Raw genomic sequence first — 17611 nt, forward strand, 5'->3', positions numbered from 1 at the left:
TTTTAATGTTATTCTCCACCACTAAGAGAGTGTGCGAGTTTATTTTTGATAATCATTACATCTCCAGTGTCTAGCACAATTCTTAAAATATAGTAGATACCCAATAAAAATGTGATGAGAAAATAAACTAATAAATGAGCTCTCTGGCAATCAACCTAAGTATTCTATTTACTTTTATGCGTTAAAACTCTACACACATGCTCAATCCCCAGTCGGGGACCTGCAGGTGGCAGCCTATCAGTGACTCTCTCATCATTGATGTTTCTATCTTTCTCTCTCTCTCCCTTTGTTTTCTCTCTCTGAAATCAATAAAGATATATTTAAAAACAAAAACAAAAACTCTATACACGTTTTCTGCATTCACAATTAGGTTCAAAAGTAGGGTACTGGCAGTAAAATGAATTAGAGCTCCATTACACACAACAAAAATTTAATTATACCCACAGCGAATACTGTCATACAGCACATATTGAGATATAATTGACATACAATAAAGTGCTCATATTTAAAGTATACAATTTGATAAGTTTTGACATGTGTGCACTTTTGAAACCATCACCAGAATCATGATAATAAAGATACCCATTACTCCCCAAGGTCTCCTTGTGCCCCTGAAGTGTCCCTAATCAAACACAGATCTACTTTCTGTCACTATAGATTACACTGCATTTTCTAGAATTTTTTGTAAGTGGAATCATACAGTATGTATGTTTTTGTCTGGCTTCTTTTACTCTACATAATTTTCCTCCATTCCCTTTTATTGCTGAGTAGTATTCCATGGATATATCATACTTCATTTATCCATTTACCAGTTGAAAATCATCTAGATTGTGTCCAGTTTGTGGCTATTAAAACAAAGTTGCTACGAACATTTGTGCACAAGACTTGGTACGGGCATGTCATTTCCATTTTCTTGGGTAAATACATAGAAATGGAATGACTAAATCGTTTGGCAAATGTATGTTTAATATTTAAGAAACTGAAAAACTGATTTCTAAAGCAGTTGTATAATGTTACATTGCCATAAGCAGTTCCTCCATATCCTTACCAATACTTGATATGATCAGTCCTTACACTTTAATCATTCTAATAGGTGTGTAGTGGCATCTCATTGTGGTTTTCATTTCTATTTCCCTAATGACCAATAATGTTGAACATCCTTTCATGTGAATGTATATCTTCTTTGGTGAAGTGTCTGCTCAAACCATTTGTCCATTTTTTGAACTGGGTTGTTTGTTTCCTTACTTCTGAGTCTTGAGAGTTCCTTACGTATTCCTTAATAGTTTGGTAGAATTCACCAGTGAGGCCATCTGACCTGGAGTTTTCTTTATGAGAAGCCTTTGTAACTGCAAGTTTAAATTCTGTAATAGATCTAGGGCAATTAAGGTTATCTATTTCTTCTTGAATGAGCTTTGATAGTCTGTGTCCTCCATGGAAATTGTAGGACATTTCATCTAAATTGTAGAATTTATTGGCATATAAATATTCATAATATCCAATTATTATCCTTTCAATATGTGGTGTCTTCTCTCCTTTTTTCCTGATCAGTCTAAGAGGTTTGTCAATTTCACTGATTTTTCTCAAAGAACCAGCTTTTGGTTTTGTTGATTTTCTTTAGTAATTCTCTGTGTTCTGTTTCACTGATGCCTATTCTGTTATATATTATTCTCTCTTGTCTATTACTTGCGTTGGGTTTAATTTGCCCTTATTTTCCTAGCTTAAGGTAGGAGCTCCAAAACAACAAAAGACTTAATTGTGTGCCCGGTGAGTACTCTCTCACTCCCAGAATATTGTTTTAACAATTCATGAACAGTATGCATAAGACTAACACCAAAAAAACATGACTGCAGTTATTTATTTGAAGAGCCAACCCTGGATTGCTGACATAACAGTTACTCGGATTCAACCTCAGTAAATGTGCTTTGTCCGAGGTAAAATGAATGAATTCTTATTTGTCTCCATTTATCATCAGTTGATCAAGTCTGCAAGATACTCAATTCCAGTCTCTTGTCACTTAAAAATCTGGCTTCTGTGGTACTTTCTAGAAGTTTAACCTTTGCCACAAGTCTGTCAAGATTTTGACCACACTCTATTTATAGAGCTTGTTTTCAAAAGAAACAAAAATGCACAAATAGGAGAACTATGACCAGAAAATGTCATTGTTTACATGAGAAGAAATCTGTTACCAGCACCCATGTTTTACGAGTCATTATACAAACACAGGTCTTGAACAAGGCAATTCTTCAGCACCACAGAAAGATCACAAAAGGTTATTCAAGAAATAAAGACCCAGAATAACATGCCATATGTTCTGATGGTCTCTTCCTCCTCCTGGCAAGCCAACAACAGAGATGAACAGCGGCAGGACGATCCCTCTAAAACTGAATTTTCTATCAAAAGCACTATAACATTCTTCCTTAAAGCCAATGACAAAGTCATAATCTTTGTGCATATGTTCAGAAAGCAACAGGCTTTTTCAGAAAATCTGTACTCCTCACAAAAGACTTCTGAATAAATTTGCTAGCTGCAGTTGGATACTTAAAAGTCTCTTATGAATTTAACTCTCTTTTAAGGACAGGAAATAGGTGGGAAAGTGTCTTCTTGGCATAGGAACTTAGTAGTGAGGCACTCGTAATTGAGGAAGAGAGGTCATTCCAGGTCAGGGTATTTATAAATAATCCCAAACTTGACCATTTTAAAGAAGGCGTTACTAACAAAAATCATACTGCCAAAGCAAGACGTCACTGCAAGAAACTGCAAATTCAAAGCAAACTTGAAACTGTGGATTCCCATTCTAGACTAAAGCAATTTAATATAAACTGGAAGAAGCTTAAATTGCTTTTGTGTACCCTTTTGGAGTTCTGAATTACATACAGCTTCTTTGGAGAAAAGACAGGAACATTATGAGCCCCTTTTGAAAAAGCTTCTCCAAACGTAATTATAACAAAGCTATGCACAAAATTCCACTTCCACTCTCCATCACTGTACTCATTACCTATTGCCACAGTAAGGCTGAGTAACAAGCAGCCACAAAACCTCAGTGGCAGGCTGAAATAAGCGTGTTTTTGTTCGTGAGGCTACAGGTCACCTGGGCAGTCCTGCTCTCTACTGGGCTTGCTTGTGTGGCACTGGTCAACTCTGGTTCAGGTGGTGGCTTTGCTGATCTTGGCTGGGCTCTCTCCAGTATTTAGGGTTGGTGGGCTGTAGGTGCGTACAAGAGGCCTCAGCAGGGACAACTGAGCTCTCTGCCATGTGGTCTCGAATCCTTCAGTATCTAGGCCCTGGGCTTGTCCTCGGGGTGGAGGCAGAGTCTGAGAGAGTTGGAAAAGATGCAAGGCCTCCTGAGCCCTAGGCTAGGAATGAGCACCTGTCGCTTCTGCCACATTTCACTGGACAGCTCAGATTCAAGAAGTGAGAAAGTGGGCTCTACCTCTGGATGAGAGGAGCTGCAGAGTCACTCTACAAGGAGCATGGCTGCAGGGAGGGGTGGCCGATTCAGGCCACTTCTGTAATCTACCACAACCTTCTAATTTTCTTTGTGCCCTAGGAGGCTGGCCTCTATGGAGGCTCACCTCTCTGTATCACTCACTGCCCAGGGCCCTGCCCCAGCACAGTCCTGAAGACACCATTCATTTAGACTGCAGTGTGATGATGCTCCCAGACTGTATACAACTTACACAACCATATACAACTGCCCTCAGTTAACCCATCTGTAAAATTATGAGTTTGGACTAGATGACCTCTTGAGAATTTTTTCACACTGAGAATTCACAAATGCTTTACACTTAAGACTCTATGGCTTCTCTTATGACCTGCCTGAAAAGGTGGAACAGAAAACACACATGTGATGTGCTTCTGTGTGTATGATATAATACACTAGCAGCATGCACATAATATGAACCCAAAAAATATGTGTGTGTTCCTGTGCTTATGATGTGTACACTAGCATACTCACGTAGGAATCCAATAAATACATTAATTAGATTTAAATAATTTAAATGTGTTGGAAATGTATCTTCACACATCCCATGTAAACATCCTTACTCTCTCCCCCTGGCCTTTAGACTACAGCACACACAGCATTAGCCTACGAAACAGTGCTAAGAACTACCAGTGTGGTCCATGAAACTAAAAATTCAGCCTGGCCGGGCACGGCACAACGGCTGAACATTGATCTAGGATCCAGGAGATAGCAGTTCGATTCCCGGTCCGGGCTCATGTCTTGGGTTGCGGCTCAATCTCCAGTCGGGGGCGTGCAGGAGGCAGCCGATCAAGGACTCTCTCCCATCATTGATGTTTCTCTCTCCCTCCCTCTCCCTTTCTCTCTCTGAAATCAACATATATTTTGAAGAAGAAGAAAAAAACAAAACCTAAAAATTCAGAGCTAAAGTTAGAAATACAAAAAACATTAGGAAATAAATTCTCCTAACCTAACTTGGTAGAACTGATGGAGGGAAATGTCAGAAGTTGGACAGGGGACACAGGGCCAAGGGACAGCCCCAACACCCTCCTCCCGCTGCAGACACAGGGCGGGCTGTCCCGGCCTCACTGTCCATCTGTGACTCCTGGCCCTTCTCAAGCATGAAACTCTATATATGTGAAACCTGAGCCCCCAGCCTGCCCTCTGGCCGCTCCGAGCCAGCAGCTGTGTACACTCAGCAGCTGCGCAGGGACCCGGTGCTAACCAGAGGGCCCTGGAAACCAAATTCAGTGGTGCCACCAACCCACACAATGGTGGTCTGTCAGGGTTGGAAGGGAGGGTCACCATTTCCCTAAAGCTGCAAGAATCTGCCCTGCTGTCAGAATAAAGAAGTATTCGTGGGTTTTGATGGCCTTGAAGTTCAAATCCTGGCTTAAGAGTTTTCCTAGACATAGCAGAGAAAGTTTCAGTGTCGGTCCATAAAATAATAATAACTACTGTGTACTGAGGACCTACTTCACCCAGCACTACACAAAACCCCTCACAACTACTCATTTATCATTCCCTCCAGGCATATATCATTAATCTCATTTTTAGGAGGAAGAAATCGAGACTCAGAGAAGTTAGACAGGTTGCCCAAGGTCACACAGCAAATGGATGACTCTAGAGTACATACTGAGACCACCCATCTTACAGTGGCTCCAAGAGGGACCTGGAGGTCTTGGGAACCACTGAATCTTCCAGCCCCAGCTGTTGTCCATAGCAGAGTTGAGTCCCAAAGGGATGGTGTGCCTTTGCTGCCTTTCGCCAACAAGTGACCGAGGCAAGGGCAACTCCAGCTCCCATGTGACTCCAATCCAAAAGGCCAGAGATGCCCCCACCAAATAAGAACTAACAGCTCTTCCCACCACCCCTCCTGTGGCCCCCCAGGCCCCTCTAATTGTTATTTTTTTACAGTGAGCAGCTTCCTCTAAAGGGAGAAGAAATTCATTACATATGTGCATATACAGTGCTTTCATTTTAAAAGTTTATTATATACATATGCATGTCATAGGTGTGCAAATTTATATTATACTGTATTATATTAGTATATCTTGGTATAGGTGGCTACCCAGTAAACTCAGAGTCAGACAGCCCAGGAACCACTGTGAGGGTTATTAGATGCCAGAGCTAGAGCTTAACTGAAGTCCTGGGGGTGTCCTCCCACGGAATCAATGAGAAGGCTCAAAGTGAGCTTTCCCGAGGCCATACCCCAAGGACAGCACTCTTTCCAGTTGCCTCTGAGTTCCTGTCCAGCCAGGAAGGAGCACTGGTCTTACCAACAGCTGCCTACCCGAACCTCCTGAGAGTCCCCACTGTGCCCCCTTCCTCCTTGGGAGCCCTGCTGACTGGCAGCCTATGCTGCATGACCTAGCCCTGGACTTTGTCCGCTGTAGTCCCTCAGGCTTTCTGACCAGCCTTGTGATTCCTGAAGGCATAACTACCTATCTTCCCCTAATTTAGCACAGGTTGGGCAGCCAGCAGGTGCTCAACTAGCAGCAGTATTGTCATCGCTATGGGGCTCTGGCAGCAGGCTGACCTGGGTTGGAATGTTCTGCTTCCATATGCCAGCTGGGTGCCCTGGGCACAGCAAACTGCTGGGCCTCAGTGTTCTCATCTGTGAAATGGATGTGCCAAGAGATGACATTGGATCAGCCCTTTAGCACGGTGCCTGCAACTCAGGGCGCACAGTTTTTCTTTAAAAGAGACCTATATAAAGACAAGGAGGGCAGTGCTTAAAGAAAAGAGAAGGCCACTATAGGTGTTATTTCTATTAATAGAATGAAGTCCTGGGATAGCACAAACTGAATTCCTCCAGAGAGTTCACGGAGGCTGCCCCTGATGAAGGCCATCTCGTGATCCTTTCCCCTGGTATCCTCCAAACCCAAGTCAGATGTGCGTGTGTGTGTATGAGAACACAAACGTGTGAGTGTGCACGTGTGTGATGCCAACAGAAACACTATAGCGTGTCTGGTGTGGCTCTCAGGAAATCACTTTAGGCATTTCCAATTTAAATTGAATTCAGGTTTGTTTGCTTTATGTTGAATGAGCCAGCAAATGCAGTTACAGCTGCCCTCTTCGCTGGGCCTAACACCCAAAACAGGAATCACTCTGGCTCAGGTACTTTAAAGTCACGTGTTTCAAAAGCAGATGTTGATTATTGCAAAGTTAACTATTCTGAAACTTTAAGTAGTTTCATTAGAAGCAACTTGATATAACCAATAACTCAATCTGCAAGGTTTAAAGAAGTCTCCATAAAAACGCAATAGGAGATAACATGTTTTTTAACTAGAACTTTCTTTGTGAATGCTTTACCAGCCAATCAACAAGTATTATGAACAGCTATAGGCACAGGCCTTCCAAATCAAAGCGAGACTCTCACCACCACAGCACGCTGCCATCACTGACCACCACATCCTGAGGGCAAAGGGGCCTAGGAAAAGGTAAATGTCTCACAGTGGGCACTTAGAACTGCTGCCCAGCAGCTACTGAGACTTCATTTCTCTCCCTACCCCATCCCCAACCAACCCCAGAACCCTAGGACTGATCAGAAAGCCAGTCAAGTATCAGTTAAGAAACAGCATTGTCTTTTTCCTCTGTTGTATCAGAATTCACTGATTTTCTGTGCTGTGGAAGATCATCTAGGGCTGCCAGGTCACAGTTTGGGGAAATACAAACCATATACTAATCCATGGGTCAAAAAAATCATCAGAGGCTGGACAGCTCAAATGCAATCTCCTTGGATTTCTTAATTCTTCTGTTTTTTTCATCTACACCTAACTTTATGACTTTTGATTTCCTTCTGTCTCATATGGTTCTTGTACGTATAGCTGTTTTCTCCTGTAACAAAACCCCCAAGAACCCGTTGTTTAGTTTTTTAGCTCCCGTAGCTCCTGGCACCTGCAGGTAGACAAATACTCAATAAATGGAATTGGTTCAAGTTTATTATGCAACCTGTTACAGAGTGAATTGTGTCCCCCAAAAAGATGTGTTCTAGTCCTAACTATGCAATACTTCAGAACATGATCTTATTTGAAAACGAGCTCATTGTAGATGTGATTAGTTAAGATGAGGTCATACTGGGGTAGGGTGGTCCTATTCCGATGACTGGTGTCCTTATGAAAAGGGGAGGTGTGGACACAGAGAAGAGACCACAGGGGGAGCACCTTGGGAAGACTGAAGTTGTGCTGCCACAAGCCAAGAACCACCAGAAACTTTGACAAGGCCTGGACAGATCCTCCCCTAGCGCTTGCAGGGGGGGTGCGGCCCTGCCCACGCCTGGATCTGGGACTTCTGCCTCCAGGACTGTGAGAGAATAAGTTCTGTTGTTTAAGCTGCAGGGTGTGTTACGGTACTTTGTTACAGCAGCCCCAGGACACTCATACACAGCCCAACAGTTTAGACACATGCACACCTGCACACCCAGGACATCTAGCAAGACCAGAAAGGTAGCATCCGACTTTCAATTATATTCTGCAAATATTAATAGGGTGTCAATAAATATTCATAGGGTGTCTCCTGGGCAGCACTGTATGGATTACTGTGTGTTCTGAGCACGGAGAGAAAGAACCGGGTTCCTTGAGTGTTTCTTGGTGAATCAAGCAAATGCATCTGCCAATTTACAGGTAAAATTAAAGCAGCGTTTCTTGATTTTCACTGTTTTAGTGTGTTTTACTGATCTTATATTAATGTTCCATCTCCTAAAACTTCCGTATCCTAATTTCACCCCCTGTGACTAAGTAGTCTAGGGATGTTTAAAGTGTTAACTCGTGAGCTCAATGCTAACAGGGCTTGCTGGATTCTGTGGTCTTTGTGTGTTTCTCATCACAAGAGGAATGAGGGAAGCAAATAGTGTGGGTAGGTCAGCAAAGCACCCTGGCCATTACTAGAAAATCAAAATGCAAGGTCCTCATACACAAAGACGTGGGGAACCATGTAATCCCCACTTTTTGCTCCCCTACAACAGAGAACCAATCGTCAGCCATCATGAAACGTGTCTCTTTTCTGAACTGCTCTTGCAAAGTTTATAATCCCCTCTTTTCCCTGTCGAACCTCCCACCTTAAAGAACTGCATAAAGAACCTGAACAAAAAACTTTTTTAAAGTGAGCAGAGCAATCTGAACCAAATGAATGTCCTCTGGGTTCTCCACCCTTTTACTGGCTCTAAAATAGAAAGAACCAATGAGCATAATGCAAGAAACATATTAGGGTGTGTTTTCTTAATAAAAGGCACATGGGAAATCTGAGCCGCCCCAAAACTTTTAATTATGCACTATCCACAGTCTAATGGTTTAAAGTTTTAAATGATGAATTTCCAAATGCTAAGCTGTGGGCTGCTGACATCCCATTAACCAGTTGTCAGTATGTTCATGTGGAAAAAAGGGGTAAAGTTAAGATCCTTTCAATTCCATGTGAATATTCAGTTCAGTTTCCAAATGTTCCTTTTTAAGGGGGAAAAAAAAAGTCCTCAGTCTAACATTCCCACATTCCAGGGAAAGCTGTTCAGCATGTGTGCTTTGTGGCATATATTATTTGGTGTGCACACAAACAACCGAAAGTTCAAATAAATAACTCTTCTCAGAAAATGGAAAAGGCTCATGAAACTTCTAAAACCCAAGGTTTTCAGGGCCAGAGAATAGCTAATATTTTACTCCAAAAACCTACCTTTGAACCACAGAAAATCAGAAGCTCTGTCTATAATTGGCTACTTTGCTGTTAAACTTTCATTGTAATAGTGTCAGTCTAAAATAAACCAATTGGGGCCTGGGGTAATAAAAGGATAGTTTTAATATAAGAACCTTCCAAATGACCATAGTTTTAGAATATGTTGGGTTGTTTCAATTTGGCTTCAGCAAGCTAAACATTTTATTCATTCCTCTCTTTCTTGTGTTAGAGATGAAAGGCATGCTACAGTGTTCTAAGAAAACCTCTCCAGAATGTAAAAGAAAATGATTACTGAACTTTGCCAATCAATATTAATGCAGTTAAGATGTATTGATAGTGATATGTTTTTATCTAGATAGCATATGAAGTTTCTTAAAGCTTCACTCTTTGAGATGGAACAGTATTTCATATAAGCCTATTTTGGTAAACTTAGCATGCATGCATTTCCAATTCTTTTCAACATCTGTCTTTTATTACCAGAGGTTCTGATATCCAGATGACAACAAAGTATTTTGAGTGCCTTGAAAGTTAGATCCTGCTCCTTAGTCCTGTCTTAAATCATAATTTTATCGTGACATCAGATTCATTTACAAGCAACATTTTTCTTTCCTGGACAGGAAGGTAGTTATTCACTCTAAAATGTAGATTCTGTTTTCATAAATACCTCCCAAGTAAGAAAAACACCTAAAACCAATATGCATTCAAAATTCAAATGAAATAAAATCTTTCCTGACCTTTAAAATGTAGCATCAGGACATGCACAAACTTCTAAGACTAAAACATCTTACTTTTCAAAAGTCACCGAAAACTTTTATTAGCAAATTGTTATTGTGCGTTGGGGCCAATAAACCCATTTTAAAAATTAAATAGTTTTTCCTATTCATGGCGTACTTCAATTTCTACATTTAACACCTTTTAAGTAATTGTTGGTTTTAAGATTGGGTATTGGCCAAAAAAAAATGGAGTAAGATGGCAATGTTTTTGAAATACAGGGAACGCATCGGTTTTAAAAGCGCTTCCCTCCCCTCACCCCTGCTTTGTCAGCTGTGGGAGAGGAAAGCAAACTTTAATCACTCACAGGGATGCGGGTCAAGGTTCACACTCCAGCCCCGGGGAAACCACCAGTCACGAAAAAGAGAAGTAGGACCTGTAGGGCTAGGGATTCTGCCCAAAATCAGGTAGGAACCTGAAAACGAAATCTAGAATATTAAGCCAGCCTTGAAATGGCTTTTCCAACCCCGTGCTTGCTATCCTCTGGGCTTGGAGACAGGAGGAATTCTTCCACGGGAAGGGCAATAAATCATTTCACAGCCCGGCCCTCAGCTATTGATGAATGCATCTTTTAAAAATGCACAGCAATCTGTGAATTAAAAGGGGGATGAAACTCTCATACAATACCACCAACAAAAGCTGTTCAAACAAAGCCTGTGAGGCAGCAGTGCGCGCCGCTGGAGCACGGTTTTCTGGTGGGGTCACGGCGAGGGGCGACCCTACCTTAGGGCGGAGCACGGCGCGCCCCGGGGCTCCCGGCCTCCCCCGGGTCGATCCCCCGGAGCGCGCCCCGGCCCCCTCCCCGGCCCACGCCGCACACAATGGCGCCCCGAGCTCCCGCCACTGGGTCCTCGCGCCGCCAGCGCGCCCCCCGCGCGGGCCGCGCTCCCGGGTCCGCGCACAAAGGAGACGCGTGGGCTCCACCGAGCCCGGCCCTCTCCCAGCCCCGCGCGGTCCCCAGGTGCGGACGCGAGCGACCCTACGCCCGCGCGTCTCCGCGCATCCCCGGCGGCCGCGCGGGTAGGGCGGGGCGCGGGGCCTCCCACCGCCCCGGGCTCCCACCGCCGGGGCCTGTCCGCCGCGGGGGAGCGGGCCCGCGGACACTCACTTTCTCGATGGTCCCGGGCAGCAGGCGCTCCAACAGCCTGCAGAGGACCACTCCATCCTTCAGAGACGCCTGCAGGAAGCCCTCCGGGTCCGAGATGGTTTTCTTGGGCGACTCGAGCACCCCCAAGGTAATGAGCCACGTAACGGTCTGCTCGGCGGAATTCATAGCGGCGGCGCGCCCGGCCTCCCCGCGCCGCGAGCCGGTCTCCGCGCCGTTCACCTCGGAGCGGCGGCGGCCCGGCGGCTTGCGCTCACCGCCCCCTCCTCCTGCTCGCCCATGGAGAGGCCGACGACGGCGATTGGCTCGGGCGGCGCCGCGGTCCGGCCGGCTCGCGCTCCCTCGCGTGCGTCCTGGCCGACTGTCAAGTGCCTTTTCATTACACGCACATGAACCTGCGGCGGCCGCCCGGCGCCGCCCCCGCCGCCGCCTCCCGGCTCCCAGCCGCTGCTGTCGATGACATCACTGCGAGGAGAAGAAAAGACGCCGCGCCGGAGCGGCCCGGTGCCCGGCCCCCCGGCCGCACACGCACTCCGCGCTCGGGCCGCGCCGCCCTGCCCCTGCCACCCCCGGGCCGGGCCGTGCGCGCGCGGCCGCACCTGCGCGCCGGGCGGTGGGCCCCCGCCCCAAGGGCCCGGTGACCTCCAGGATGCCACAGCCTGCCAGCCGGAGAGGGCTCGCCGGGACTCCCAGTCCGCGGGCGGCGCGCGCCCTTAACCGTTTGCACCCCGCGGGGCTCATGCGCAGCACCCTCCGGACCCGAGAGCCCAGCCAGGGCCCTCTCATTGCCCTGTCCCTTCCGCCGCCCTCCCCCCTCCATGAAGGACTGGGAACCATTTGTTTATAGTCTTAATTTATGAATGTTTAAATTATTAAATGCCTCCCAGAATGCTCTTTCTATTTTTGCCAGCTTTATTTCAAGAGGTTGGGGGGGGGGGGTGCTCAAAACGAGACGTTTGCTCCCCCCCCCAACCTTGCAAGCCAATAATTAGAGAACACAAATGATAATTGAATCTTAACCAGATGGGTCTAATTTGGGGAGGAATTGATTTTCAGGACGCTGCTGCGATCGTTGGGGAAGGAGAGGCGTGGACACCCCCCTCCCCAGCTGCGCCGCTGGTGTCGGGGGTGTCACGCATGCCCCCTGCTGGGGGGCCCACTCCTGCGCTCCTGTGACCTCACTGGCCAGGATGCGGCTGGCTGACTCTCCGGGACCGGAAAGAAACCTTGGAGCTACTCCACTTTAAATTGATGGCAACGTTTCAAACACTGTGGGAGAAAGGTCAAGAAAACAGCAGAGCCTAAACTGTGTCTGCAGATAATCTGGAAGGAAGGACTGTGGCAACAGCTCAGCGCAAACAGGCCAATTGGCTACGCTCTTGGACGAGATGCTGTGAACCTGTTCAGGCTGGACCTGAAGAACTCGAAGTCAAGTGCCGCTCAATGAACGAGTTTCTTCAAACAGCCGAAGACACTGACACATGTATATGCTAACCAAGGAAGAGAGCCTCTTGCCAAAAGGAGCAGTGTGAAGGTGTTGGTGCATGTCCATTTTCTCCATCCAGTCCCTGAGTGCTTTCCTTATTTGCATGCTGTGAATGCCCATGGCGATTTAAAACAGCATTAGCACTCACCTACAGAGAGCTTGCTATGTGCCAGGCACATATATTAATAGAGTTAGTGACAAAAACTCAGAAACCATATACAGATTTTAAAAAACACCAGAGGCTTAAGTCTCATCTTCCTCTGCCTTCTTCCAGAGTACTTCTATTGTAATCATGAGTTGCATTTATTTCCAGCTTCAAGTTAAGTGGAAAATTTTCTTTCCAAATGCAAACAAAGTAATTAAGAGAGCAGTATGAATTCTGAAGCGTGAGGGCTGAATATTGGGTGGTAACATCTACCACTCCCTAACCACCCTGTGTCTCTGCCCAGTGCTCTCTCCCTGCATTGTCACCATCATTACTACAGCCCAAGGAAGTTTCTCTCACCATCCTCATTTCAAGGTCACACATCCAACAAGTGGTAGAGATGCATTCAAACCTGGGCTCTGACTCTAGGACACACAACTCACCTGTTTTCTAGACCACTTCTCTATACACTTTCTAGGAAGCAAAGCAAGTAACACCTTCATCAAGTTTTGTGACCAAAGACTCTATCAACAGAAGGGTGTTGACCCAAGAATAGTTGTCCACTTAGGCTCCTGTTTGCTCTCATTGCTGCTGAATTGGAGACATAGTTTAGAATACAGTCATTACAATTTCAAATTTCATTAAATTAGATCAGGTGCTTATAATCTGGTAAACAAGAGTAAGATTCAACTTGGCTCAATTAAATGGCCCTACAGAAAGACAGCTCTAGGCAGTAGCCTTCAGTGACCAATGAACCTGGCAGCCAATTATTGTTAGAACGGAGACCACAAGCCACCTCCTATAACTGGTCGTAGAAGTCCCTTGGCGTTTAAATACTTTATAGCTACTAGTGTCACTCTTTTACCTTGGGTATACATTCATTTCAAAAAAGTTTATTTGGAAGGGATTCTGGAAAGTAACATTATTCAAAACTAGGTATTTTAGGTGTTTAGTTGAGCTGTTTTAGTATCTATGGTGGGCATTTGGTTAAACTTAACTTTTTTCCAAGTTCCTGTTACAGAGGACATGCGCTGTGAAGAACTCAGTGTTGTATTGGGTTGGAGCCAGTTGAGATTGTTGTCAACGTCAATGCAAGCATGCATTCTTCAGTTTTCTCGTCTCTCAAGAGAGAACTTCAGCCTCATGTCCCAGTTCAGCTGCCCATTAATGCCTGATCCCAGGCATTGTTAGGGGTACACCCACAAACAGCAGCAAACCAATAGCCAGCCACCCAAAGTTCAGCTGAACTGTGCTAAATTGATTTGTTAGCTTGTTGGTGTTTTGATGATAGTATTACAAAAATGTTAAAATCTACCCCAACCTGAAGCCAGAAGGGCAAATGGCTGTTTACCTGGCAATGTGTAGCAGTCACTCCCTGTAGAATTCATTTTATTGACTTGGACCATTATCTAGATTGAAAAAATGCAGTGAGAAGCGGTTCTATGCAGCTCATTCTATCTATTGTAAATATGTTATCAGAGGCACTCACTTTGTCAAACAGTGTCCTATTTATTTGGCATAAATATGGTCAAATGCTAAAAATTAAAGATGCAAGGAAGGAAAAATAGCTTACAAACATATATGGCTGAAAAATTATTCAGAATTGGAAGACCTTTTACAAATATAGTATATTATGAAACATGTTATTGAGGCATTTATTCTAGTTTGGGTTCCCCCAGAAGCAGTTCCTGGGCCAAAAATGGGTGCAAGTAGTTTTTTTGGGAAGTGACCCTAGGAAGGACAAATGAAGAAAGGAAGAAAGTGAAACAGGAGGGAGAAGAGTGGATGAAAGGTGTGTAAATGAGTAACTGGGGCTCAGTTCCCCTAGGGACCCTTGAGAAGCACTGGAGCAGGTCACAGAATCTTCTGACCAGAGGACGAGCAGGCTAAGATTTATCCCTCAGCTCCCATCTCCCGTGATTGAGGATCTCCCCCCAGGTCAATGACCTCTAATTCAGCAGAGCCTAAAGTTGCAGAGCAGAAGGCACAAATCCCCTAAATGGACCGCTGAAGTGACTGTGGCACTTCAAGCCGGTGTGGCACAGCAGTTGAGCATCGACCTATGATCCAGAAGATCGCGGTTCAGTTCCTGGTCACAGTGTGCACAAGGCAGCCGATCAATGACTCTCTCATCACTAATGTTTCTGTATCTCTCTCTCCCTCTCCCTTCCTCTCTCTGAAACCAATAAATACATATTTAAAAACAAACAAACATTGGTTCAATGTATATGCCACATCTTAAAGAATCGGTCCCTTAACCCTGCAGGAAGTCATCCTCAAACTGGCTCCCTGCAATTATCCACCCAGTGAGATAATCGCTTCTCCCTCCAGGACTGCAGGTTAGAATCAGCCCTGCTGTAGGTGGCCGGGTTGGTCTTGGTGAGAGGGAATTCACAGTGTGGGTCTCCTGCACACCTCCATCCCGCCACCATGACTGGGCTGTCCATGGCCCCTTGTACAGGGACGGGGCTGGGACACAAAACCGGGGCTGGCTGCACTTGGCTACTGACACATTATGTGCCTGGTTGCTGGGTGCCCCTTCCTCAGTGATGCTCTCTGGACATTGATGTGGGACTCAAGATCTACAGGTCTCTCCACACACCTCCCTGCAGCCATTCATTCCATCTTGCCCCCTCCAGGCACCCAGACAGGAGCCCAGCTGCATCTGTGCACAAAGGAGATGACCTGTGAACCTCTCAAAGCTTCGCCTGTCAGAGTGCTTCTCCTCACATTGTCCTTTAGCGCCACCCTGGAGTTGGGCTGTGGCATGGCAGTCACTGTATTTGGTTCACACCAAATTTATCAACCAAGCCTATTTCTAAATCAGGCCAGCTTTCTATCGGCCAGTCATAGTCAACATTCAACGTCACAAATATGAGCTAAAGAGTACTGGGAGTCCATCTGATGGAGGCAAGTGACATGGACGTCTGGACCATTTGTGTCAATAGCTTACTACACCCTCAGAACATGCCCATGCCCGGTCCCAAATGTACACGGTCCCCAATGGGATGACTGGCTGCTGTGCCAGCTCCTCCTGATCACCTGGTGCTCCTCCCTGGCTGCTGACTTTCAACTTTTCTTCACCACTTTGTTGTAAGTTGAGTTGTGTAAAGAGCATGAGCTGTGGTTTATTTTTATGCCTATTTGACAGTGGCTTTTTTAAAATAAGAAAATAAGTTCATTCAGATGTCATGTATGGCATGATATACTTTATTTTTTCCTATTACTTCAAATAAAGTATTATTTATTTTACATAGTTGTAAACCTACTTTTAAAAAAGCAACAGACATTTGAAGATTAAACTATTCCAATAATTTTGGGGGTGTATAAATTCTAATGATGCTGTAACAGACAAGGTTTGTTGGAAAGCAAAATGTTTTACGAGTCTATGTTCTCCTCCATGTGAATTTACCTCGGGGATACCAGTGACTGTCATTCTCAGTGCCCTTGACTGGATACTATATAAAATAGTGGAGATAGGAATAGATAACTCTTGATCTCTCGTAAAGTCTGAAATAAACATTGGTCTTAAAAGTGGGTGGTGCTTTGAGTTTTCTTTTAAAATACCCACTGATATTTTTATATATATTCCATGTAAAACGTAAAAAAAAATTCTGTTGGGAAGTACTTTTTGAAAAGGAAAGAAGCAGATACCAACAAATATTTGATGATATAATTAGTTGCCTGCCATATTTTATAGTAGGGCAGCAAAAGCAATCTTACATGAAAATTTTTGCTTTCTAAATGGCTTCACCCATTTGAATGTGATGTCAATTTCCAAAGGGAAACATTTTTAATTGCCCATTTTCTGTTCTTTTGATTTATTGCAGAAAAAGATACATCTAACAAATTATGGGTTCGATTCATTGAAACCCAATTTTTAGAAGCCACTAATTATTGAAAATAGAGAGATCCCCTAGGGAACAGGGCCTTGTGTGCTTGTCCCAGTACCAAGTTGCATTAAGATCCAGCCTGGACAGTGAGCAAATTAGCCTGGGGCAAAGAAGCCTCACTTGCCACAGAACAATTTCTGATGGAGATGGTTCTCTTAGCTCAAGGAAACCGAGTAGCGTTGAAGGTGTCCAAGTGAAATATGAAGTTTTTAAAGAGTTAAGAAAATAAGGGCTGCAATGACAAGCCCAGTAGAAAAGTAATTAAGCAAAGGGGTTAAGAGAGAAGGTGGAAAGAATGGAAAGTTGGAGAAGCTGGGCTGAGCAGAGATGGTTCTAATAAGATGTGGAATACCAAATAATTTCAGAGTAAGGTAGAATGACACAGAAGGAAAATGTGAGGATAAGGAATACATCCAATAAAAATTTAATATATACACGTTTTCATAACAGCATTATCTATTAATGTGGGAAACTGAAAAATATTCATGTCATTGGGAAAGAGCTTGGTAAATTAGTAACTTTATGGCTCATCTTGAAATCAGTGAGATGGTAAGTATGATGAGTGTGAATTAAGTAGATATAAAATAAAGCCAGAATTATTTATGCGATGACTATCACTGAACACCAGCAAAAGTGCAGAAGGGACCATGACTGAGGTGCTGAGAATAGTGAGGAATTTTGATTCTTAACACTGTGCAGGTGCATCTTAATTATTTCCGAGGTTGGAAGAAAATGCAGTGTTTCCTGCAGTGGGATGGTAACTACCTAGAATATGAGAATACAGAGCTGAATTGCATCCCTACCTGAAAAGGAATCCGACCTGTATGTCTCTGGTCTCCCTCATCGGCTGCCCCTGGGTAAGTCTCCCAGGGGTGGGCACACACAGAAGGACTGAAAGGTGGCAGGCAGGAAGGCGAGATGCCTTCCTGTTTGCTTGTTGCTCCTGCCACCCCTCCACCTGGCATGGGCTGTTTGTGGTGGTCTCCAGCCTAACCCCACACTCCTAGAAGCAAGCCCTCTGCAGATGTCTGGAGGCTCCAGCACCACGGGAAGACCCCTCTCCAGAGGGCTGCGCCCCAACCTCTTG

The 17611-nt window shown here is 44.7% G+C and overlaps 1 protein-coding gene across 4 annotated transcripts in view; it reads right to left on the reverse strand.

Moving 5' to 3' along the window:
* The window catches only part of ARHGEF7 (Rho guanine nucleotide exchange factor 7), a 123917-nt gene extending 112479 nt beyond the window's left edge, over nt 1–11438 (reverse strand). For 2 of the 4 annotated variants that reach the window (XM_081129384.1, XM_081129390.1), the window contains exon 1: nt 11004–11255. In XM_081129384.1, the coding sequence (XP_080985510.1) occupies nt 11004–11168 (165 nt within the window). In that variant the 5' untranslated portion in view covers nt 11169–11255. Of the gene's footprint in view, nt 1–11003 lie in introns of all 4 variants that reach the window. The other 2 variants (XM_081129386.1, XM_081129389.1) reach the window with 2 other exon arrangements.
* Nucleotides 11439–17611: the final 6173 nt, after the last annotated feature.

The sequence above is a fragment of the Miniopterus schreibersii genome (assembly GCF_964146895.1).
Source record: "Miniopterus schreibersii genome assembly, chromosome: 2".
NCBI lineage: Eukaryota > Metazoa > Chordata > Mammalia > Chiroptera > Miniopteridae > Miniopterus > Miniopterus schreibersii.